This window comes from Corticium candelabrum, chromosome 1 (genome assembly GCF_963422355.1).
Source record: "Corticium candelabrum chromosome 1, ooCorCand1.1, whole genome shotgun sequence".
NCBI lineage: Eukaryota > Metazoa > Porifera > Homoscleromorpha > Homosclerophorida > Plakinidae > Corticium > Corticium candelabrum.
In genome coordinates, this window is record NC_085085.1 from 4,479,124 (window position 1) to 4,505,526 (window position 26,403).

The 26,403-nt window shown below is 41.1% G+C and overlaps 1 protein-coding gene across 3 annotated transcripts in view; it reads left to right on the forward strand.

Moving 5' to 3' along the window:
- LOC134190042 (uncharacterized) overlaps positions 1-21,923 on the forward strand; it is a 29,204-nt gene extending 7,281 nt beyond the window's left edge. For 2 of the 3 annotated variants that reach the window (XM_062658464.1, XM_062658456.1), the window contains exons 5-17: positions 167-262; positions 323-421; positions 478-576; positions 3,885-3,986; positions 4,099-4,194; positions 4,260-4,358; positions 9,258-9,359; positions 9,472-9,567; positions 9,633-9,731; positions 14,432-14,494; positions 14,563-15,207; positions 15,270-15,458; positions 20,582-21,923. In XM_062658464.1, coding sequence (XP_062514448.1) covers positions 167-262; positions 323-421; positions 478-576; positions 3,885-3,986; positions 4,099-4,194; positions 4,260-4,358; positions 9,258-9,359; positions 9,472-9,567; positions 9,633-9,731; positions 14,432-14,494; positions 14,563-15,207; positions 15,270-15,458; positions 20,582-21,712 — 2,916 coding nt within the window. In that variant the 3' untranslated portion in view covers positions 21,713-21,923. The remainder of the gene's footprint in view (positions 1-166; positions 263-322; positions 422-477; positions 577-3,884; positions 3,987-4,098; positions 4,195-4,259; positions 4,359-9,257; positions 9,360-9,471; positions 9,568-9,632; positions 9,732-14,431; positions 14,495-14,562; positions 15,208-15,269; positions 15,459-20,581) is intronic. The other variant, XM_062658472.1, reaches the window with a different exon arrangement.
- The last annotated feature ends 4,480 nt before the right edge of the window (positions 21,924-26,403 follow it).

Below are 26,403 nucleotides of genomic sequence, written 5' to 3' on the forward strand. Positions count from 1 at the left end.
ATTAGAAAGTGTTGATTGTGTGTATGCAGTAGTAAGAGATGTAGATGAGAGTTTTACTAGCAGACATGGTGTAACTGTTGTATTATGAGCAGTAATCCGCTGGCAGTTGTATTGCATTGATTGTGTGTTGGACAACACATTGCTAATATGCATTGTACATTGTTAGGATGATGAGAGTGCATATGATGCCGCTATATATAGACGCCATTTGTCAGCAGCTGGTCGTTTGGTGTTGGCAACTCAAACCATTGAAGATGTTACAGTTGAGATGTGTGACAATCAGTTGTTTGAGCAAAGAAAGTGAAGTGTGTGGTTTGTGTAGACTTGTCCTTCAATGTTTGATTGGGCATGTGAAAACGCAAATGTTGATGTTGCAAGAATTATTATAGAGAGGCTGGGAACAGAATGGAAAGATGATGATGTGAGAAATGGGATTTTGTATTACTTTGCATGACCTTTATTGTATTGTTGGTGCAGTTGGGACGAACTTTACTTCACAATGCTGCTCATGATGGCAGTCGTGATGTGGTTGATCTTCTGTTGGCCTTCAAAGCTGATGCCGATGCTGTAGACAAGGTAGGTGCAGTGACAATCAAATACTGCATGTTACATGTAGGTATGTGTTGCATGTTATACACTGTTCTAGTATAAAACGGTTCAAAAAACCTAAGAAATGTTGGTGGACAAAGCAATTCTTATTATGGCACACCCCTTGATAATGTTGTGGGCCACGCCTACTTGTGGTGCTCAGAAGTTATTAGTCAAACAGTATCTTTGATAGGCTTATTAGATCTACTTACTCTTTGTTACACTCATTCTAGTTCAATAGTATCATGCGGCAATGTAACAACATGTAGGCACAGAATACGCTTCATTCTCTAGATTAATATCTAGGCTCAACTGTTAGGACATCTTAGAGTGAATTAACTGACCAACTGACCAACAGTCTGCTACACTAAACAATTGTAATGCAAACAGTTCTAAAGCAACAAACAGTTTAACTCGTCAACTCAACGCGTGCAGAGGTCAAGACAGTCAAGACTTGGTGATGGACACTTTCGTCCACTTCCTAATGCATGCCCTCTTACATGTCTTGGTCCAGAACCAAATACTGCCCAAGAATCTATATAGCTGGCACACAATTAATGCCAGATAGACTGTATGCAAGCAGAGTTTTTAAAGAATTAGTTGTTTAGCATGTGCAGACGTCAAGCACACATACCATTATCTCATACTTGAGGTTCTTACCAGAAGTAACACTAGCTAGACAAATAGATTGTGAGGCTGCCGCTAGGAGAGAAGCCAGACTCCATTGACACCTTGTCAGCGCGTTTCTTGCAGCAACTGAAGTAATCGTCTTTGTTGAGCATGAGCTCAAGAACAGAGCGAAGCCGTATTTCTTGATGGCATTTTTTGTGCCTCGCAAATAGTAAAGAAATGGCCCTGTAGAGGCAGTTTCCGTCTGCGCCCACAGCTACTGGAAGCAGACTTGCAGGAGCATTGTCTGATATCAGATCTCTAGCCAGTAAATCTAGTTGGCACCGAGACAAGAAACTAGTAGCTGGCTTCCGGGGATATTAGTATTTGCCGATCTCGGCTTGAATTGTTCTGGCTTTGACTTCTGCAGGTTTTTCGTAAGTGCTGAATGCATGCCATTGTGCAGGAAGTCAGTCAGCATCGAGCCTATTGTGTGGTTTCTTTAATTAATTAATTAATTACATAAGTGTTTCCCAGGTGCAGGTAAGTGCCATTCCTTGTGCACATGCTTCAGCGCATATGGATCGCTCTGCACTGGAACAGGGGTGGACATTTTACATTCGTGTAGACTGCAAAGTTGAGGTTTTGGTGTACCTAGATTACGCCGTACTAGTTTTCAAGCTCCTACTAAACTGGGAAATCTGGAAAGTGTATCTTCCTCATGGTTTACCGTTCGACTTCCTAACCTTGACTACTCGCCATTCCCGTGACAGAGATCGCCATATGGCGACTTGGCGACCGGTTTTTCGAACCTTGATAAAAGCAGATTCGAAGCTTACCCATTGCTTCTGTTGCATTCGTATATATACCAACCATAGTGACTCTGGTAAGGACATTATTGAGTCAATACTTACATATCATTATGTATGGTACAAGATAGTGAGTTGTCTGTCAAACAATTGTGTTGCTTGATACACGTCTAACATTTTCGCTATTGCAAATGAAGCCTTATAACAAATCCAAGTGGTTCGGGTTTGTATATATTTATGTACAGTACCTAAGAGCATTTCTAAAATCATAATAATTTAAACTGGACTATCACACCAGTCATATGCATTGGACAATGGTTTTGGTATTTGTTGATTCTTAATTTGATATTCGTCTATTTGTTGCTTTTGTAGACAGGGTATAGACAGAGGTTGAGAATATAGTTTTATAGTCTGGTGACTTGACAAACAATTATTCAAGGTTGTATTGTTGTGGTCTCTTCATTGTGAAGGTTACTTATAGCCTGTTCACACTAGCATGGTTACATAGCCTAGCCGAGCCAAACCGAACCGAACCGCATCAGCTGACCGTGTTGGCCTGCGTTCACACTGCCAAAGGCGGAAAGTGTACCGAGAGTGCGTGGTCAAAGAAAGTGGGCGTTTATTCAGCTAACTGTATATATCCAGGTAATTCTTGCGAGACAAGATGCGATTGCCCTGTTTTAATTGGCATCTCAGCAGTCCATCACAGTGAGATGTACAACACCGAAGTCTCAGAGACGATTTTCCACTGGACTACCGGACTAAGCTGAATTTAATCGAACTGAACTGTGGTGGCAAGGTAGGTTGAGGTGAGCCAGCTCAACACAGTTTGGTTTGGTTTGGTTCAGTTCAGCCGGCGTTCACACTGCGAAGTGAAGCCGAACCAAACTGTGGTGCACCGTGCTGGCACAGTTGCAAGCACTAGTGTGAACGAGCTATTAGAGCAAAACCTTGCAGAGTTTTAGAGCATAGTCTGTGAAACTAGAGGTCTGTGTACAGTAGAACCTTGCTAATCCGAACAGCCCCGTGCCAAAGTTTGTTCAGATTAGTGAAGTTGTTTGGATTTTAGCAAAAATGCCAAAACGTGTAGCCTTGGACACCCAGGCCACTGGCACATTTACGCATCTTTACACATGTGTTATGTTTATGGTGAAGAACACAGCTGCAACGACTGCTTGTACTTCTAATTTATTTGACAGTCAGGATTTATGATAGTCAGGTATGCACATTTGCTGAAATCTAGATGAGGTTGCCAAAGGTAATTCAGATTAGTAAGGTTTGGGATTAGCAAGGTTCGACTGTAGTGCCAAATTGTGACTGATCAGCAGATACTACAGAGATGCAATGGAAACTTACCCATAGGAAGTAGAGCTGTATAGCATCAGTTGTAGGGTCAGTTGGCTGACTATGTAACAAGTAATAGACATACCTATGAAGGCATGAACGACACAAATCTAGAGAGTTTACTTTAGCAGAGTTGTCTTACTATGTAATGGTACACTACACAGAGGTAATGCTAAGAAAGTCACTATTTGGTGAGAGTTTCCCTTTAATATGCTAGAGAAAGTTGAATGTGAGACTGCAGCATAATTCTAGTGTTGAGTGTCACGCTATCAGTATGTTGTTTACTGTTGTAGTCACTGAACAACTTTAGGAGGAGTAAATATATTTGTGTGTTTGAGTTGTAAGGGTGAGATGCGATTAATTATTAATTTGTATGAGCAGTAGCGCCATTGCTCGTCTCTGTATTGTTCATAAACTCTTGGCACTGATGTCTGATTACACAGCAAGTTTCGTGTGTTATATTAAACAGACTCAGGACCCTTGTTAAGTCATATTGTAATATTCTTACTGACACATTACAATTCTATGTGGTAGGATGGTAACAGACCATTTGATTTGGCTTTCACAAGTGGTCACATGTCAATAGCTGGTCGGATGTTTTCAATCATGCAGTCAGTTGAACATATTCCATTTCAGGTGAGTAACTGTTATTCTACAGTTAGAGAGTCAGCGGTTATGTTTGTTTGTATTGTCTATGGATTAATTAATTAATGTGACCTTGATTCTCTTTGTTTATTGTTGATAATAGAATGTGTGTCAGCTGCTGCAGTTTGCATGTAGTAGGAATGAAGTGGATGTTGCAACAAAGATTGGAGAGCAGTTTCGACAATCAGTAGAGAAGAGCGTGAGAGCTAGTTTACAGTACTGTTGATTATGTGTGTGAGGGAGGATTTTGTGTTGTGCATGCAGTCTGGTCGCACTCTACTTCACTTTGCTGCTCAACTTGGTCATCGCGAAGCAGTCGAGTGTCTCTTGGAGAAGAAGGTCAATGCAGATGCTAAAGATAAGGTAAACAGTATTAGAAACGTTTAGTGTTTGCTTTAAAGGGTAACTGCAATGCAAAAATCAAAAATTCTTTTGTGTTGGAAATTGATAGTTCTAGTTGCATACATGACAGGAAAAAGTGTTTTAGATTTTTAAAGAGCCAGTGCAGTGCAAAAATTGAAAATTATTTTTTGAGCTAAAATAAAAGATCTACATGTGTGTAGTCTAGAAAAAAAATATAATAAAAAATTTTAGCATGCATTGAGAATGAGAGCAGTCCAAAGCTATTTTTGCAATACTATTTGCGGAATGGGGCAGTGTTAGCTCACTGACGTCAGTAGAGGCAGAGTAGCGCTATCATACCTACTAATTAGTATGGCAAGTGGTTCAGAAATGGCACGTTGGAGCGACCTTGCTACGTGTAGAGATTCAGAAAGCGATTTAGAGGATTCGTTGTCATCTGATTCTTCGTTGAGCGAAGTGCTGGAGCACGCGGGAGGGCAATGTCAGTCCGTTGACATCGTCATCTGAATGCAGCAGAAGACGATGGATCTGTGGAACCATATATGTTTGAGCCACTCGCTGACAGTGCATCTACTGATGAATTCCCCTCATCTGCTGATGTTGACGAATGCAGTGAACGGCTGTCTGACTTGTCGTGGTGAGTCCTATTGTGCAGAAGCAGAAGTTGCCGACAGCTGTATACGAAATGTCTCTGCTAGGTGTGATTGCGGTTACTACTTATGAGTACTGGGCAAGTGGTGTGTGTGTGTGTGTGTGTGTGTGTGTGTGTGTGTGTGTGTGTGTGTGTGTGTGTGTGTGTGTGTGTTTTTCAACGAAATTGCAGAAGGTCTCTCCAGAAAGAGAGAATACCTTGCCAGTTTGCAGTGCATGGTTTTCGTTCCAACTGTCTTGACGTATTGGTACTGTACTGCAACAGCGTACTATCAGTATCGCCAAGAACATGCATATGGAACGACAGTGCTACAGCCGTCTGCACATAAGTAATGTGTAAATCATCATCATAATAAGTGTTGCATTGTCACTTTCACTTTCCGAAGACATTTCAGTTTGTGAATGTTCAAGCCTCTCTTCTTCGACAGAAATAAGAGCTTCCAACAACTGAAAGTGAAACGATTACTTATTTGTTCTTTTCGGTGGTCAACAAGCAACTGCGCTTGCTCTAGCTCTTTCTCGCTTCTCGAAGCCAAGCCTCTTCTTCTTCCCGGGGCGGTTGCGGTGTGCAGGCATTTTCAGAATCAACCTGCCGTGCACGAAAATGGTTGATACTACGTCGGACTATAGCCTACAGACTCTTTCTCAAAACAGTGTTCTTTGAAGTGACAGCTGCAAACTCCATTGTGCTCTGTTGGACCTTCCCAGCCGTCTCTTGTTCGTCAAACTTTTTCCAAACTTTTTTTACGAAGCTGTGGATTTTTTGGAAACCGAAATACACTAAATCCAGACTGACTAGAGTTGTTGCAGCCTGCTGCAACACGTCGCCGCACCATACTCAAGTATCACAACAATGGATAGGGTGCCTTCAATGACGTCAATGTGCTAATTCACCCCATTCCGGAATGGAAAACGGAAGTAATATTCAACTGCTCTCATTCTCTCAGTACATTCGCAAAAAAAATCTAATTTTGTTTTTTTCTAAAGTACACATTTGTAGATATTTTCATTTATCTCAAAAAAATAATTTTTGATTTTTGCTGCACTAGCCCTTTCAGTTAAGTCTTTGCTGAGATATAGCAAGTCAAAGTTGCTTCTGGTTGTTCAAGTTCTTGTAACTCGTTTGAACGGGTGTGGTGTAGTGTGACGTCACAGAGGGGAGACGCGTGTGCGTCTGTATAGTCTGCGGCTTGTAAATATGACTACATCTTCATAGCTAAGGCAACGCTGCTTGGGTAGAGGCAACGGCAGAATCTGAAGAGGCCTCTGGAGGTTTTTACATGATGATAACGTTCTGTTATCGCATGAATCACAGGATGAAGATCTGCTGAGAGCCATTGTAGTGATTAGACCACACAGGTTCGAGTTCAGCTACAGTGTTTCTGAAGCTTTGAGATCGTCTGCTGCCTTGGAAGCGGACGAGGAAGAGGACAGGCTACCCGATAGCCTGTCATCATTGCAAGTAGATCTCTGAAGTAGGAGTACAGTAGCAAATGTAATCGATGCACATCCGGGTAAGTAAACAACCATCACAGGTGCAAATGCTGTCATTGTGAGATCATGGATACGTACTCGTGTGGAGTGCGTGTGCTGTCAAAACGTATTTGAGGTCGTCTCAAATAAGGACGATAATAGTGTCGAATACTAGCAACAATAGTGGCACAGCGGTGAGTTCATGCAAAACTCTATTGTTGTGAGAAAGAGAACAAATGAGTTGAAGTTCGTACGATGAATTCACGTTGACACAAGGTTTGACTTCACTGTACAGTATACTGTATTAAATGCGTACGACTGCATTCAATACACGTGATGATCTAGGTGTTCATCTAGAGTCTGACCTCTCCTAGCTATTGCAGTTCTTTTAGTCCTGCACGAGAGTCTTCCTTACCCTCCTGCTTCTCAAATACACTCTCCATTTCTTTTGCGAAGGTTCCAGAATGCTGCGATCTTGAAGTGTAGAGGCAGGTAGTTGAAAATGGTGGCCTCAATTTTGCTCTTCTACAACCCAGACCAAGTTCTTGAATAGACCTGGCTGTACGTATCTTGAAGCAATCAAGCTAAAAGTGGCTACTACTGACTCCTGTCCACTCAGTAGGATGTGTCGTACGCAGTTGTAGTCACCCGGACGACACACACATCTCTGCAATTGTCCTCCTTATTTGCGATTCCCGTTTTTTCTTAGCTTGGGGATCTTCGGAAATCGAAGCACAATTGCGTATGACTTGTGCGAAACACTAGCATGGTTACATAGCCTAGCCGAGCCGAGCCAAACCGAACCGAACCGCGTCAGCTGACCGTGTTGGCCTGCGTTCACACTGTCAAAGGCGGAAAGCGTGCCGAGAGTGCGTGGTCAAAGAAAGTGGGCGTGTATTCAGCTAACTGTGTATATCCGGGTAATTCTTGCGAGACAAGATGCGATTGCCCTGTTTTAATTGGCATCTCAGCAGTCCATCACAGTGAGATGTACAACACCGAAGTCTCAGAGACGATTTTCCACTGGACTACCGGACTAAGCTGAATTTAATCGAACTGAACTGTGGTGGCAAGGTAGGTTGAGGTGAGCCAGCTCAACACAGTTTGGTTTGGTTCGGTTCAGTTCAGCCGGCGTTCACACTGCGAAGTGAAGCCGAACCAAACTGTGGCGCACCGTGCTGGCACAGTTGCAAGCACTAGTATGAACGAGCTATTAGAGCAAAACCTTGCAGAGTTTTAGAGCATAGTCTGTGAAACTAGAGGTCTATGTACAGTAGAACCTTGCTAATCCGAACAGCCCCGTGCCAAAGTTTGTTCAGATTAGTGAAGTTGTTTGGATTTTAGCAAAAATGCCAAAACGTGTAGCCTTGGACACCCAGACCACTGGCACATTTACGCATCTTTACACATGTGTTATGTTTGTGGTGAAGAACACAGCTGCAACGACTGCTTGTACTTCTAATTTATTTGACAGTCAGGATTTATGATAGTCAGGTATGCACATTTGCTGAAATCTAGATAAGGTTGCCAAAGGTAATTCAGATTAGTAAGGTTTGGGATTAGCGAGGTTCGACTGTAGTGCCAAATTGTGACTGATCAGCAGATACTACAGAGATGCAATGGAAACTTACCCATAGGAAGTAGAGCTGTATAGCATCAGTTGTAGGGTCAGTTGGCTGACTATGTAACAAGTAATAGACATACCTATGAAGGCATGAATGACACAAATCTAGAGAGTTTACTTTAGCAGAGTTGTCTTACTATGTAATGGTACACTACACAGAGGTAATGCTAAGAAAGTCACTATTTATTACATTAAATGCATATGAAATTTCTTGACCCTGCCTGAGTCGTTCAAATCCTGCAAAAACAATCTTGTAGCTACTGAACTGTTTAACCTATGTTATAACTAAATTTTAAAATTGAAAATGTGGTATTTTGCTGTCCAATTAGCGACAAAAGCAGAGAATGGGCCTCGAGTTGTTCAGACGATTCCCCGTATGAGTTAGTTACTCTCTGTCCTCATTTGGAAGTAAATATTGTAGCTTTAACTGTGCCAAGTGCTCCTAATGCACCCAAAATGTGTTGAGATATGATCTATGAACTAATCTAAAAAGGGTCCTTTTGAGCCTCCATGGTTGTATTGACAGTCTCTACTTGCATGACAGTTTAGGGTCCCGGGTTGCTTTAGTCAATAAATCACAACTTGCTACCCTATGTCTCACAATCCTTTCTTTGAAAAGTACACAGGTATCAGTCTGCCTTGCCAATGAACAATCTGAGTTACTCTGACGATACATACGGGTACTAAACATGCCCGCACAGGAAATTCCAATGCTTTGTTTCCCTGTTACGGTAAATGTTTGCAGTAAACGGTTGCAATGGGTTGTGTCAAGAAGTGAAATCTTTTATCTGAGAGATGGTTGATTTTGGTGAGAGTTCCCCTTTAATATGCTAGAGAAAGTTGAATGTGAGGCTGCAGCATAATTCTAGTGTTGAGTGTCACGCTATCAGTATGTTGTTTACTGTTGTAGTCACTGAACAACTTTAGGAGGAGTAAATATATTTGTGTGTTTGAGTTGTAAGGGTGAGATGCGATTAATTATTAATTTGTATGAGCAGTAGCACCATTGCTCGTCTCTGTATTGTTCATAAACTCTTGGCACTGATGTCTGATTACACAGCAAGTTTCGTGTATTATATTAAACAGACTCAGGACCCTTGTTAAGTCATATTGTAATATTCTTACTGACACATTACAATTCTATGTGGTAGGATGGTAACAGACCATTTGATTTGGCTTTCACAAGTGGTCACATGTCAATAGCTGGTCGGATGTTTTCAATCATGCAGTCAGTTGAACATATTCCATTTCAGGTGAGTAACTGTTATTCTACAGTTAGAGAGTCAGCGGTTATGTTTGTTTGTATTGTCTATGGATTAATTAATTAATGTGACCTTGATTCTCTTTGTTTATTGTTGATAATAGAATGTGTGTCAGCTGCTGCAGTTTGCATGTAGTAGGAATGAAGTGAATGTTGCAACAAAGATTGGAGAGCAGTTTCGACAATCAGTAGAGGAGAGCGTGAGAGCTAGTTTACAGTACTATTGATTATGTGTGTGAGGGATGATTTTGTGTTGTGCATGCAGTCTGGTCGCACTCTACTTCACTTTGCTGCTCAACTTGGTCATCGCGAAGCAGTCGAGTGTCTCTTGGAGAAGAAGATCAATGCAGATGCTAAAGATAAGGTAAACAGTATATTAGAAACATTTAATGTTTGCTTTAAAGGGTAACTGCAATGCAAAAATCAAAAATTCTTTTGTGTTGAAAATTGATAGTTCTAGTTGCATACATGACAGGAAAAAGTGTTTTAGATCTTTAAAGAGCCAGTGCAGTGCAAAAATTGAAAATTATTTATAAGCTAACATGAAAGATCTACATGTGTGTAGTCTAGAAAAATATAATAAAATTTTTAGCACACGTTTTAAGAGAATGAGAGCAGTCCAAAGCTACTTTTGCAATACTATTTGCGGAATGGGGCAGTGTTAGCTCACTGACGTCAGTGGAGGCAGAGTAGCGCCATCGTACCTACTAATTAGTATGGCAAGTGGTTCAGAAATGGCACGTTGGAGCGACCTTGCTACGTGTAGAGATTCAGAAAGCGATTCAGAGGATTCGTCGTCATCTGATTCTTCGTTGAGTAAAGTACTGGAGCAGGTGGGAGGGCAATGTCAGTCCGTTGACATCGTCATCTGAATGCAGCAGAAGACAATGGATCTGTGGAACCATATATGTTTAAGCCACTCGCTGACAGTGCATCTACTGATGAATTCCCCTCATCTGCTGATGTTGACGAATGCAGTGAACGGCTGTCTGACTTGTCGTGGTCAGTCCTATTGTGCAGAAGCAGAAGTTGCCGACAGCTGTACACGAAATGTCTCTGCTAGGTGTGATTGCAGTTACTAATTATGAGTACTGGGCAAGTGGTGTGTGTGTGTGTGTGTGTGTGTGTGTGTGTGTGTGTGTGTGTGTGTGTGCGTGTGTGTGTGTGTGTGTGTGTGTGTGTGTGTGTGTGTGTGTGTGTGTGTGTGTGTGTGTGTGTGTGTGTGTGTGTTTCAACGAAATCGCAGAAGGTCTCTCCAGAATGAGAGAATACCTTGCCAGTTTGCAGTGCATGGTTTTTGTCCAACTGTCTTGGCGTATTGGTACTGTACTGCAAACAGCGTACTATCAGTATTGCCAAGAACATGCATATGGAACGACAGTGCTACAGCCGTCTGCACATAAGTAATGCGTAAACCATCATCATAATAAGTGTTGCATTGTCACTTTCACTTTCCGAAGATATTTCAGTTTGTGAATGTTCAAGCCTCTCTTCTTCAACAGAAACAAGAGCTTTCAACAACTGAAAGTGAAACGATTATTTATTTGTTCTTTTTGGTGGTCAACAAGCAACTGCGCTTGCTCTAGCTCTTTCTTGCTTCTCGAAGCCAAGCCTCTTCTTCTTCCGAGGCGGTTGCGGTGTGCAGACATTTCCAGAATCAACCTGCCATGCACGAAAATGGTTGGTACTACGTCGGACTCTTTCTCAAAACAGTGTTCTTTGAAGTGACAGCTGCAAACTCCATTGCGCTCTGTTGGACCTTCCCAGCCATCTCTTGTTCGTCAAACTTTTTCCAAACTTTTTTTATGAAGCTGTGGATTTTTTTAGAAACCAAAATACAGTAAATCCAGACTGACTAGAGTTGTTACAGCCTGCTGCAACACGCCGCTGCACCATACTCAAGTATCACAACAATGGATAGGGTGCCTCCAATGACGTCAATGTGCTAATCCGCCCCATTCCGGAATGGAAAACGGAAGTAATATTCAACTGCTCTCATTCTCTCAGTACATTCGCAAAAAAATCTAATTTTATTTTTTACTAAAGTACACATATAGACCTTTTCATTTATCTCAAAAAATAATTTTTGATTTTTGCTGCAGTAGCCCTTTAAGTTAAGTCTTTGCTGAGATATAGCAAGTCAAAGTTGCTTCTGGTTGTTCAAGTTCGGTAACTTGTTTGAACGGGCGTGGTGTAGTGTGACGTCACAGAGGGGAGACGCGTGTGCGTCTGTATAGTCAGCGGCTTGTAAATATGACTACATCTTCATAGCTAAGGCAACGCTGCTTGGGTAGAGGCGACGGCAGAATCTGAAGAGGCCTCTGGAGGTTTTTACATGATGATGACGTTCTGTTATCGCATGAATCACAGGATGAAGATCTGCTGGGAGCCATTGTAGTGATTAGACCACACAGGTTCGAGTTCAGCTACAGTGTTTCTGAAACTTTGAGATCGCCTGCTGCCTTGGAAGCGGACGAGGAAGAGGACAGGCTACCCGATAGCCTGTCATCATTGCAAGTAGATCTCTGAAATAGGAGTACAGTAGCAAATGTAATCGATGCACATCCGGGTAAGTAAACAACCATCACAGGTGCAAATGCTGTCGTTGTGAGATCATGGATACGTACTCTTGTGGAGTGCGTGTGCTGTCAAATCGTATTTGAGGTTGTCTCAAATAAGGATGATAATAGTGTTGAATACTAGCCACAATAGTGGCACAGCGGTGAGTTCATGCAAAACTCTATTGTTGTGAGAAAGAGAACAAATGAGTTGAAGTTCGTACGATGAATTCATGTTGACACAAGGTTTGACGTCACTGTACAGTATACTGTATTAAATGCGTACGACTGCATTCAATACACATGATGATCTAGGTTTTCATCTAGAGTCTGACCTCTCCTAGCTATTGCAGTACTTTTAGTCCTGCACAAGAGTCTTCCTTACCCTCCTGCTTCTCAAATACACTCTCCATTTCTTTTGCGAAGGTTCCAGAATGCTGCAATCTTGAAGTGTAGAGGCAGGTAGTTGAAAATGGTGGCCTCAATTTCGCTCTTCTACAACCCAGACCAAGTTCTTGAATAGACCTGGCTGTACGTATCTTGAAGCAATCGAGCTAAAAGTGGCTACTACTGACTCCTGTCCACTCAGTAGGACGTGTCGTACTCAGTTGTAGTCACCTGGACGACACACACATCTCTGCAATTGTCCTCCTTATTTGCGATTCCCACTTTTTCTTAGCTTGGGGATCTTCAGAAATTGAAGCACAATTGCGTATGACTTGTGCGAATTGGTGCATCCTGCATCCACGCAACATCGAACATTCTTTCGTCACAGATTCCTTTGTTTACAATACACGCTAGCGTGGCATCTCCCTTCTGTGAGGTCACACTGCACCACGCCCATTATAATGCATTACCGGAACTTGAAGAACTGGAAGCAACTTTGACCTGCTATATCTCAACGAATATTTAACATAAAAATCTAAAACTTTTCCTGTCATGTATGCAACTAGAACTATCAATTTCCAACATAAAATATATTTTTTATTTTTGCGCTGCAGTTACCCTTTAATAAATGTTTATCTTTTAAATGTTACATTGTACCAATTGTCTGAGAATCAAATTACAGCAGTTGATGTAGTATCACAGAAAGCATTTTTGGAAATTAGTTTAGTTAAGATTCGAAAGCATTGGTATACACAATTACACGTAGGTGTTGGTTGGTGATGACAACCAGCTGATCAACAATATGTAGAAAGTGTGAGTTCTGAAAATTGCTTCTGTCAGTCATGTGTACTATAGACAGCAATGAAGTAAGGATTTGTATTGGCTGCAACTGCTTACACTGCACATTAATATACAACACCGATTATATAAGTCAATTTTGTTTTAAACGCTGGATCTGCACTTCATTTAGCATACGTGCTGTGATGCATGAATAGTTGTATAGCATACTAATATAAGAACTGCTTACTAAGCATTGGCTAGCTTTGGACTGAAGCATTGGGTATTTTGCTATCTTTGTGCAATTGCTTTTATGTGTAAGCATTAGCTAGTTGAACTACTTGAGGACACTTTTTCTGAATATCATTTGACATCTCAGAGCGCTTTCACACACAGGGTTAATGTAAACTTGGGTTATGATAACTTGGGTAGAGGTATGATAACCCTACTCCACTCAACTTGTGTTCACACATAGGACCAGGTAGTTAGATGCAGAATTAGTAGAGCGCATACATCGATGGCTTGAAGTTTCTGCTTGACAATAGGAAAGCAAACGTCGATAGCGGAGCACAAAAAGGACAAGCCATTGGTACGTTGGCGTGATTGATCTCTAGGGCGTGTCTTTGCATATATTAGGGCGTGTCTCTGCTTAACTCCAACTTAACCCTGTGTGTGAAAGTGCTGTCAGTCTGCTGTTTAGCAGTATGATGCCTTAACACGCTTTCTTAGATCATAATAAAACACAGCCCCACTGCAACTTTGCCCGAGGTCGGTGCAGTGACCGAGGAGCATATCGATGCAAAAAATTGCGGCTCATCTTTATATGTGACACTCTTGCAGCAATCATGTCTTTCATGAAGTGGAAAATTATTAATTTATGGTTACTGTTGGCACACACAGAGCATACTGGCTCTGTGTGTGCTAACTTTTGTGATCTGGGTGTGAATGGTTTATCACTTTATGTGTGACACTCTTAAGTTTACAAGAAGTCATTTAGGTTGATTGTGTTATACGTGTTAGACACAAGGCCATGCAACATTTTTTAGCAAGATTATAGCATGCATACAGTAGACTCAGGCTTGGAGTAGATTACTTAGTAGTGATGAATTGTACATTTACACATACAGCAGTCAAGGCGACAAAGATGTACCATCTGTAGGCTACTAGTTATCATAAATGTTTAATTACATTATATATCTTTCAACCAGTTGATTTGTCAGACTTTGGGCCAAATCAACTGTGTTATGGAAACTGGAATTTACTGTCGCTGTAGTGTCATTTCATATTTGCACTATCTTATCAATTAACTTGCCTAACTTATTTGTTTGTGTTGTGTTGTCAGAATGGTAAAAGACCGTACCAACTGACTGACGGTGAACTGAGAAGACGACTGAAGAAAGCAAATGTGAGACATTCATATAGTTGAGATATGGTGGTACATGTGTAGAATTGATAGGTTAATTGTATTGTCAGGATGAACAACGGACTGCTATATTTTATGCCAAAGACACGGTGAGACTAGAAACCATCAAGTTGTGTTTCATCGGTTCAGACGGAACCGGAAAGACGACACTTATGGAGGCTCTCAAACGAGGATGGTTAGAGAGGCGTTTTACGAATGAGAATCAAGAAGATGACCCAAACAGTGAAGAGAAATACAAACTTGGTATCAACGTGATGACAGTCGATATTCCAAGAGTGGGTCTTGTCTCATTGTGGGACTATGCAGATCAAAGGCAGTTCCACAAAACACTCGGCCTCTTCTTTTCTTCATTCAACTCGCTTTTCATCTTGCTAGTGAGTCTAGTGAGAGGAAAGGAAAGGCGAATCTGCAGCTATGAGGAGTTGCGAGATGAACTTCACTACTGGCTCTCATTCCTTAGAGCCAGTTTGGATGGAAAGTTTATACCTACAGTGTTGATAATGGCCAGTCGAGGAGATTATTATCGTGATGGTCAGCATGTGTTACGTCGCGTGGTTGACTTCATTTGTGAGCTGTTCATAGGCAAAATCAACATCATTGAAGATTGTTTGGTTCTCGACTGCAGGAAGAGTGATTCTCCTGAAATGAGACAACTCAAGAATTTGTTCTGCAATGTGAAGCAGCGCATTCAGCAGGTGATCATAAGACTAATGCAGTATTAGATTTATTTACCTGCTAATACAGATTTATGTTACAGTCAGCTCCTCTGTATCCTCGCCTTTGTCAGCCAGTTGTGTCCAAGTTGCTTCCTGCTCTTCGTAAGACACAGAAAGATCCATTCATGGAGACTGAAACACTCATGGAGAGAATTGAGCAGGAAGCATGTCCAGGACAAGAGAAGAAGGTTATAGAGAAGGTAGTTGGTTTTCTGGAGGAATCAGGAGAGGTGAGATGACTAGCAGCTTTTTGGTTACTGTAAATCAACAAAATTTGTAAGCGGAAACTTTCATAAGTGTCCAAGTTCCCCATTTCATAAGCAGCAAACTTTTGTAAGCGTTCCATTGATGAAGTAGAAAATTGTACTCACGACACGAGTCATTTTCGATCGTCACGGCGTGACCAGGAGTCGTACGTACTCAACGAATGTACACTACGACACCCAGCTCATGGCAGGGTCACTCGCCTTCCATATTCCCCTCATGCACTCATCAACATGTGAAACAATAGGCATTGGATCTAACAACACCTAGTTAGAGCTCATATGCCAAAGTTGTGGAACCTTCAGTGTGCATTTACAGTGCCTAGCAGTCTTGAGAAGGGTATTTGGCAGTGTGAGTTTGTTGGACAAAGCCACTTTTCTGTGCAGAACATCAACACGAAATCAATAGCAAATCAAAACCACAGCACCATGCGTAAATATCTGCTAAACGCTTAGGCACACTTGTCCTATCTCACGAGGTGCCTGTCTGTGTGGTATACGTGACACGTAATGTACTATGTGAAGTGTTACTGAAACCGAGAGCGACAAAAATTAGTAGCCATTTAACTTTAGTAAACCTGAGAACGCTTATGAAATTTAAGAAAGTTAGATGCGTACGAAATTTTGTTGATTTACAGTATTGAAGGAGGTGTGTGTGTGTGTGTCTGTCTGTCTGGGCTGTCTGTCTGTCTGTCTCTTGTATATTTTCAAACATTGAGCTATTATACACCATCTAAGCAAAGCAACTAAATAATAACTACCCAAGCCAATAGGGCTTCGTTCTACCTACTGTCTGTCTGTCTGTCTATCTGTGTGTGTGTGTGTGTGTGTGTGTGTGTGTGTGTGTGTGTGTGTGTGTGTGTGTGTGTGTGTGTGTGTGTGTGTGTGTTCCGGTGGGCCAGGTTTCAGGAGACACTCAGAAATCGACTCCCTGTGTACCCACACTACGACACAAGTTTCTCTATACCGAAATATAGATGGTGCCAGATGAAACTAATTTCCACTTGTCCCCCACTTCAAAAGTTGTCCGATCGCTCACAGTTGCGTATTTTACTACTGACAGCGCTGATATCATGGATTTAGAGGTCAGCTTCGCCGTTGCTCAAATCAGTAGTACCCACACAATTGAAAATGCATTTTCTAACAACTAAAGCGTAATTCTAATAAAACCAATCAACTACTTATCCCAAACTCTAGTTTGCTCTATCTTTTATTGTTTACTTAACGCTCGCTAGTTACTTCACGTGTTGCTCTTCTGTAGAAAAGCATCGCTTCTAGAGACCACAGAAACTTTTATAGACAATTGTTTCAAGTGTGATAAAAACTATTTCTGCGGTTGGGGAATTTTCAGGATGTTACACATTTGGCAATAGTCAACCTCTGACCTGCAATTATGTTTTTAACCTATAGCTAGCGTAAGTGCATTGGTACTGTAATGTCAGCTAAGTCGGCTTGTTTCTTTTAGAGTTTTATGATCTAATAGAAACTGTAGTACAGAAATTATGATGTAATGGGGCATTACCACAAGTATGCAAGTCTAGAAGCTGAGTATCCTAGATCATATGTGCAATTGCTAGACTTAGATCTTTTCATAGCTGTGTAATACTTATTTTAACCGTGTGCAGCACTGTGTACTCTACATTTTCTTCGACTGTTGAAGATAACGGCTGGTGCCGGTACCTGTAGCGTTTATCCCACGAGGTATTGGAAGGTCCGCCAACAACAGTTCTTAAGTTGTATTTGCCGTTGTACGAATAGTCATGAAAACTTACGTCTTTCTCAGAAGTTAGTTGGAATACTCAGTCTCTTCAAAGAGTATCTAGAGCAGAGATGCAACGTTTGGAACCTTGTTTGTGAACACTGGGAATCGGGACCGATAGGATACTGCCATCGAGCATGATACAATAAGTACACTCGACCTAGTACTAGCAAGTAATTGACAAGCACTATTTGTAGTAAATAAGTAAGCGTGTATCACTGCTCATGAGTGTAACCGTGCGTGAATGTCAGAATGCCCGCAATTGCCAGTATCTGCATGCAAAGCGATAGATTAGGAACGCATATATTGCAGTGTATCCAATCAGTATGCACAGTATGGTACCGCACATTTCTTCAGGTACTACTAACTACATCTTCATTATTCAGACTGATTTTACTGACAAACCGGATAGACCTGATTCTAGATCATCTATGTCACCAAAGACCATTATAAATGAGAAAATCAGTCAACTGATTAGAGCAAGAAATCTGAAGATAACCTTTTCACTCTGCATCATCTGTCAGATTGACAAGAAATGCCAGGCAATCGTTGAAAGCTAGAGCCGCTTTCCTAATACCAACAGCTAGATAATAAACCAGAAGCACTCGTTAGAACCATCACTTTGGGACAAGATAAACGGTTGCTGCATCTTTCTAGATGTCTTCGATGCAATTGCATCAGATGTGGGATATCATCCATATTCTACAAGCACTTTACCAATCCAGCTAACCTACGATACCTTGAAGACTCACCTACTGAATCTATAACCAAATATTTGTGAAGTCTTCCGAAGCACTGTGATGATTTTTAAAACAAATTATAATTAAAACAAAACATTAACGCTTTTCTCAGACTATCTCCTAGGCACAATGGCAGACATTTGCTCTCAATACAACTCACTGCTAGACGAGAATGGTATATTGCTATATAGGGCTGATAACAGCACTGCAAAATTGAAGCGTCATTTTCGTCAACGTTTTGAAGGACAGCTATATTTTTACCAACCGGAGATTTTGTAAACTGGGACTAGAAAGACATGCATGGACCCAATATGCCTGTTCCTGAAATTGCAAGCTATTTGCAATGTTTAGACGAAGACTTGACTGTGGCCTGACAGACAGTCAACACAGTTAACATGCTTGTGTGTTCGTGAACGAAGCTATAGATACATGCAAGACCTTCTACAAGATCTGTGCTAAACTTCTGTGTGTGAAAAGTTGTCTCCAAGTACAGGTGCCTTGGACCAACATATTAATTTTTAATATGGGCTAATTACCAGACATACATTTGCAAACACGCTCTGGAACCTAACCTAACAATCCCAGCCCCATGGTCATGGCTGGATTGTAACCATATCAGTCAAATGGACGAGGCCCCTGTAGCAATTTTAACTGTTACTGCAAGAGTAGATTACCAGTTGCTGCTTCAGAAATCAGCTATGTACATTCTACCTGCTATGCACAAATGTTTGCGGATGAAAAAACTGCGACAGCTGTCATTAATCAATCACGTATATATTGACTGCGACCAGACTTGCCATTTCCGAGATGGCAGACGATGATGATGACTGTGCAAATGATACAGATACTGACCGACTCTGAGATGTGAACCTATTTCTTTGACTTGTTTAATTGACTAATTCATTAATTAAAAATTTGCATTGCTATAGCTAGATGAGTAGCATTAATATTTACACCTTTGCTGCAGTCAACTACCAAAATGTTGCAATTGACTTTGAGTCCTGGCTGTAAACTCTAGGTCAGTTGCTTTTTTCTCGAGTACAGCTCTCTAGAGCTCTACATGCTATATAACTGCGTAGCTACGATACAGAGACGAGATTTTCTGCTTTTACTTATTTATCATAGCGAAAACAAGAGTTTTCATATCTTTTAACTGTCTCTCAGCAACGAAATAATTCTCCTTCGGCGATTGTTAGACAAGAACCCATCCAGCACAAGTACAGCAATGTCGCTCCCAGCACACGTTATGATCGTCAGATATAGCCATATCTTTGCGTTTGCAATTAGACAATTGCAATTCTATTTGTTATCGAAATACATCGCAGTTGTTAGATATTGCGTATTCAGTTGATGAAATTCTACTGAATCCGAAAACAAAGCTATGACCTTGGGTTCCAGAGTGTTGGCGCTGTTATTAATGAAATACACAATTGCGAACAATCGGACCACCTTTGAAGGGGGCCAAGTGGATACAGTTGCATTTGGAACCATCTAGCGTTTGGTATAAAGAAGCTTGTGTCTTAGAGTGGGTACAATGCAACTTCACTTTCTGAGACCTGGCCCACGGACTAGTATGTGAGCGTGTGTGTGTGTGTGTGTGTGTGTGTGTGTGTGTGTGTGTGTGTGATGTGTCTGTAGTTCAATTGGTTAGAGAGCGCATTTGGAAAATGGAAACATCCAGGACCTTTGGGTCATGAGTTCAAGTGCAGGTTAGGCACAGGCGTAATTTCCTTAGGCAAGGAACTCACACGCAATTTTCTCTCTCGACTCAGGAGTATAAATGAGTACCTGATCATTGACTGTGGTGGACAAGACCACTGCCTTGGCAGAACATCACACAGCAGACGGGCAAGTGTGGGCTTGAGGTCCAGTTCCGAGGCTGTGCCAAAGTCAGTGCCATGCGATGCTCTGACCAAGCACCTAGGGGTACGTCAGCACGGCTTAAAACTCTGAGTAGTGCTGGAGGCCCCACCTAAAAATAGGCTGTGGGTGCTATCTATAGTACTGTACTGAAGGGCATATCCATTTTGTCCAGTGTGTGTGTGTGTGTGTGTGTGTGTGTGTGTGTGTGTGTGTGTGTGTGTGTGTGTGTGTGTGTGTGTGTGTGTGTGTGTGTGTGTGTGTTGCTGATGTGACATGGCGGCAGCCACAGTACGCTGTAGTGTGTAGTTGCTTGCCTCCGTTTGGCTACCTCTGACTCTAAAGACGTATCAGATGCCCGAAAAAAGATTTACAACGATGAGGACAAGGTATTACGGCAGAAGCAGGGCATCGCAGAGGATAACCATTTGAGCACGGGCCCGGGATGTCGGCTTGATGGCGTCACCCAAACTCGGTTCTTTCTTGCATAACTGCAGAGGTTGTGCAAGTCTCTCAGTTTGCTTCTTATGCACAAAGAGCGCAGCGGCAGGAGTTTCATGGATGTACAGTCCTTGGACTTTGCCATTTTACTTTCCGTACAGGGATAGCATGACTGTTTTAGGGCAGCGATGCAGGAGGAGGAGGGTGTGTGTGTGTGTGTGTGTGTGTGTGTGTGTGTGTGTGTGTGTGTGTGTGTGTGTGTGCATTTTATTGTTATGGTTTATGTTTAGATTGCTGTTGTTGGTGATGTGTCAGCTCTCAATCCTGCATGCGTGCATCAATATGCCATCCGTCCTATCATTGCTTCTGAGGATTTCAATTGGCATGTCATGTCAAAGAGGAAAGATGGCACAGTAACAAGAGAAGAAGCAAAACTGGCAATCTGCCGTTTTTTGAGGGATCATCAGATTGATGTTCAACTTGACTGGGAGAAAGTCCTTGCTGTAAATGAATCTCTTAGTCTCTGCTTCAAAGTGGAAGGCAGAGACGACATGTACATGTTTCCAGCTCTCTTGCCTCATAAGGATCTGTCTGCCATGTGGGAGAGCGATGACAGTAAGAGTAAGACAGTTCATGTTGGTCGACGTCAAGTGTGCAGCAGTCAGATGACCATTTTCAGTCCATGTACATTTGGCAAGTTTCAATCTAAGGTTTGCACAACAATAGACCCAGAAGCAAGGCTGTGGAGGAATGGGCTGATCCTATTGCAAGGTGATACAGTTTATGGTCAGGTTGAGTGTTTGGTAGCCATGATAGATCCTGTTCGTTCTGTTGACTTTGTGTGTCGTGGAGGTAAGGGAACAGAACAAAAATGTGTTTCCCTGCTGGACACTGTCATGTCTCTTTGGAGAGATATATTATACAGTGACAGTCCTGACACTGAATATCAGACTGAATATCTGAGTAGACAACATTTGGATGACCGGAAAGAACTGAAACTAATTGCTACCTACTCTGAAGAAAAAATCAAAGAAGCGAAGGAAAAGGAAGAAGGAGCAAATGCTTCTGTAAAACAAGTAGTTGGTGATAAGGTGATTGTAGAAAGTCTTGGTGCTTTGCTGGTTGTTCAACCCTATGGTCAACCTGCTTCAGTTCCTTCTAGTCAAGTTTTTGATGCTGTTATTAGGCATGGTACATCTCAGTGGTATTCATTTGGACTCAAATTGAACTTTAACCACAATCAGCTTGAAGCTTTGTGTCATAACAAAGTGAGTTATGGTGATAAGTTGTCTGCAATTATCCATGAAAGGTCTCAACAAGCTGGTGTGGAGAACATGGATAATCTGCTGTTGGAGGCATGTAAACGTTTACCAAATCCAATATATTCTAACGTGGCGGAGGAACTTGGAATTCATCGTTAGTCGCAGAACGAAGACCTAAACGTGGTATTTTCTGATCGGGATTCAGTGACAAATATTTCTGTTTGTTGATTTTATAGCAGCATATTGGGAAATGTAGTTACTAAGTAGTGATGGTGGGTCTAAATATACTGTATGTGTACTTGTTTAATTTCTGTTGGCTGTACATTACAGTGATCATTATTTGTAAATAGAGAAAAGACAATGATCCCAGTACCCTGCTTACGTTTTATCCCGTCCTTATTTGAGTACATATAGGCAGCATTAAGAAAAGAAGAGCTAAATGCAGAACATAGGCTTCAATATGGGTGAGTCCTGGCATCTAAGAAACGAAGACTTGTGATGGCAGAGGAATTGTGCCAGGCTACATACTGGAAACAGATGGTACCATATCTGAGGATTTGCATTTTTGCTTGAAGACCTAGTTTGTAGATATAGCTTGTTCACCTTCATATTGCCGGAAGTTAGGATGGAAACTATATTGACTGCCTTCAGTCAGAATGTTAGCTACTGAGGCAAGAAAAGTCTTGGAAGAGGAGCAGTTGGCAAATAAGTCTTTACTGAAAGTTCGTTTAAAGTGATGAAAATAAGGTAACACTGGACGATGACCATCCTTCAACCTCTGATGACTCTCCTTCAACTTCATAGCCACATCTGTTGCTCCTGGTGACCAGACAAGTCTACTTTGGTTTCAACAATCCATAGTGACAGTGATGAAGTGAATGTTGAAAATCCATATCTCTAACGTAGATTTGTCCGACTCCTTTAGTTCCCATCAGTCTACAGTATATTGCACTTTGAGAAGCGGATTTATGTTACATGTATAAGAAGGTACATGCAACCATTGGTGATGTGGCCTGAGCGTGAACCACTAGCAAAGACTATGCCAGTGGAGTTTAGAAAACTGTAATTATCTTGAATTCATTATTGGTTTCAACTACCTAATGAGAAACCAGCTGCCTTTACACATGGCCATAGCACAAACATGGTCAAACTATGATCACTATAATGCTGTAAAATGTTTGATTTGGATTGTTCCTCGGAACGCTGTTTCTTTTACTTGAAGAGGCTGGGTGGTCATGTATTGACAATTACCTTAGAAATTGTGGCATTCTAGACAAACTTCTACCTGGAAATGTTATTCTGGAGTGACAAAGTGTTTATTAATATCCATGAGGCTGCTATGCCATTCGAGTAAATTTTCGTTCATTTCACAAGTTTGAGCTTTAAAGTAGCTTAGATAGACCGTCTTGTAGCAGGGGCGTAGCGTGACCTCTAGAAATGAGGGGGGCTAAACTTCACGATGCGCCGAGCACGCCTACTTTTATTGTCTCCTAATTGATTGGTACGGTAGAATCAGTGGCAGATACAAACTCGGAGAAAGGGTGGTGTATATACTATATACAGCTTTGGTCCTCACACGTATTTAGTCCACAATTTTTATGACCACACTTACAAATGATGGGCTATAGCCTGGTCTAGCCATGCCAAGCTACGCCAGTGCTTGTAGTGATTCCTGTTGATATAACAGTTGTATACGTATACACATATAAAATTAGGCGTGTACTTTGAGGAAATTTAGTGGTTATGTCCTGATTGCCACAGAAGTGCAAAAAAGATAATCGACCAGCATTGAATGAGTGATGATGTAAGGTCTGATTCAAGCTTTAAAAAAGTAGCATGACTTTGGTTCTATCCTATACAACGGATATATTCAAAAATTGGCAATTTATATGATAAAATTTTTATTCAGTTATGATAATCTGTGAGTGTCATGCTGTCTAACCGACCTTCAGACTATACAAATAAAATAACCAACCCATCTGCTAAGCCAGTCTCGTGCATTAATTAACATAACATTATGATTATATTGGCAGGTCAATGCATTTAAAGAATAGGGATTTGTAGTGCAATGACACGTTCAACATGTACACTAGATCGACTTGACGAGCTGTTCAAGGTCTACACATGTATTAGTAAACATGAGTGGAGAGTCAAGGTAACACCACTACATGCATATGGGAAAGGCAACTGTGACATCGCCCGCCACTCCTGAGAATTTTTTAGTACACAACTACATACAGTACTGCATGTAGTGTGATATCAGGGTCTTAGGTCACAATAGCTCCTGTCCGGATACACCACGGGAATCTGCCATTGTTTGTTCTGGTTTGTGCGGTGTATGCAGTCATAGGCATTGTGGAGTGTGGGCATTGTGTAACAGATAGCTTGGCGCAAAGCGTTCTACAGAAGTGCGGTCGTTCGTAAAGAATCACCACAGAGCACTCCAGCTGGAATGAAACTGGAGACCTGACTACGTAACGTACATGTGTACAGGCTTCGATCATGCGCATCTTACTCAATAGTGTTTACTTGAACCGATCAACAATCAGTCTACAGGCTACAGGCTACAGCTCGACTTCCGACAGGATTTCTTAGCCTAACAGTGCCGCATCTACACCTAGAGCTAGAGAGTGAGTCTATATATAGCAACGGTCATGTACGTCTATGTATAGCTGCAGGCGCGTGTAGTGTATCCTATAAAATACGATAGAGTGTGAGACGTTTAGAAACAATTAGTTCTTTCATAAATTAGAGAGAAGTCGCTCTGTAATTGCTTAACTGGGAGAAGGATATATACTTCTGTTGTGCTATGTCATTCCCATCTTTTCTGCTTCTGTTTTCTACTGGATAAAGTTGGATATTTCACCAATCCAGTACAGCAATACATGCTTTCTTGCTATTGTTCAATCTTGATCCTGACGTCTATTCAACCACTTTAGTTGTCTTTGCAAGACAATCATTTAATTCTGTCATCCTGAATTGGTTATTCATGGATAGTGAAGGAAGATGTCTTCTGCCATGCAACAAATTTTCTTGGGTTTCATCACTTGAAAGACGATATAATTTCCTTTTGAAGTGTGTGCAGTCAGTGATAGATAATCCATCTGTGCTCTGTGTTGCTGCTGCTGGTTTAAGCCTGTTGTTTATATATGATCTTATACTAAGTTGCAACTCATTGCATTATAGGAAGTGCTAATAGTTATCTGTATACATGGTCATGTTCTCTTGCTGGACATGTTTCATCTTCAATCTTCGCTGGATGATCGGAAGTCTATTGAAAGCACGAAGCTTTTGGTTGCAAGATCCATGCGATACAAATGCTAAAATGTTGGGTGGTACCACTCATTCTTGTGATATTTTCATCAATTTTGGAAAGAAGTTACGGTGTAGTTGATTCTGGGTATGGATTAATTTTTTGTGGACCAATAAGAAAGTGGACTGCTTACATCACACTTGTCCTGCCTATCCAGATAAGTACTTTGATAATTATTTTGTTCTGATTGATGCTGGACACAATTTGTTGAGGGTGGGGTTAAAATCTGGCTATGCGAGACTAGCAAATGGTATAGTGTAAACAGAATAACTGTTGATTTAATCTGCTGGCAAGTAACTTTAGTAGCTAATTTAACATTTTGTAAAGGCTTGAGATGATGGCATGGTATCTTGATGAGATGACCAATTATTAGAATTCCGTCCAGTTACGTGTAGTAATTAATTATATAATTACTTCATACACACGTGACATCCTAACAAAATGTCTTTTGGTCTGCTTATTTGCCGGCCTTTCAACTAATTAAATTATCGCCATTCTCTTTGAAATTTTGTATACAAGTTGAGCAGAGAATTAACACTATACAATCATGTAAACATGATATATATCAACTACAACACTGCAGACTATAGATGTATAAATTAGACAGATACAAGCAAAGATTTGTAACGTTTCTTGAGGGAGTATACAGATATTGCAATAAGGTGAGAATGGAGTAAGTTGTTCGATTGTTGGGATGCTCTGAAGGAACATTAAGCCTCATTTCAAAAGATTTGTTCTTCGACTTGGAAGATATATACTCCATTGCAACTGAAACTTAGAGTGTTGCAAATTAGGAGATGATCTAGGGCAAAGAGGCAAGAAATTTTGTAGGAATATAAGGCAGATACGATTTAATAAACATCTAAATGTCATGAAAGTTCGTTGATAGTTCCAGCAATCTTCAATACTAGACAACTCAAAAATTTGAGGAGCAGAGTAGTTCTAGTTTCCAAAGGAGAGCCAGTGATTAATCTAAGAGCACAATTCTTGATAGATTCTACCCTGTGCAATGTGATTCTAGAACAGTTACGCCAGGCAACAGAAGCATACTTCGTTGAAAGAACGAATAAATGTTGTATAAGTATAGGTTATCGTATGATTAACGTACGATATGTTTGCAGGGTTCTGACTTTGCCCCTTGTGCTGGTAAAAGCCGTATAGCACACTAATCATACAATAAGTTATTTACTTGATGGACGCGTGATGTGTATATAAGTATAAGTGAGAGGGTGATACTAACTGAATGTAACTTTTGGCGCACTTGCTTCTTAACTGATCACACATCACGTGACCATAGTATAGAAGACAGTTTTGTCTTTCTGAGGTAGCTATGGTTTAGAGAGTCAGAGAAGACATAGACACAATATGTTCAATTGATTAGACCAAGTGAGATGTCTGTTGATCTGGACGCCAATACAAGGTATTTGTAGCTTGTAAATATACTGGAGAGGCTGCTTAATCTTACGTATCAGACCTCGACGAATTGAAAAATTCTTCTATACTTGTGTTGCTAATAGTCATAGATTTGGTCTTGCTA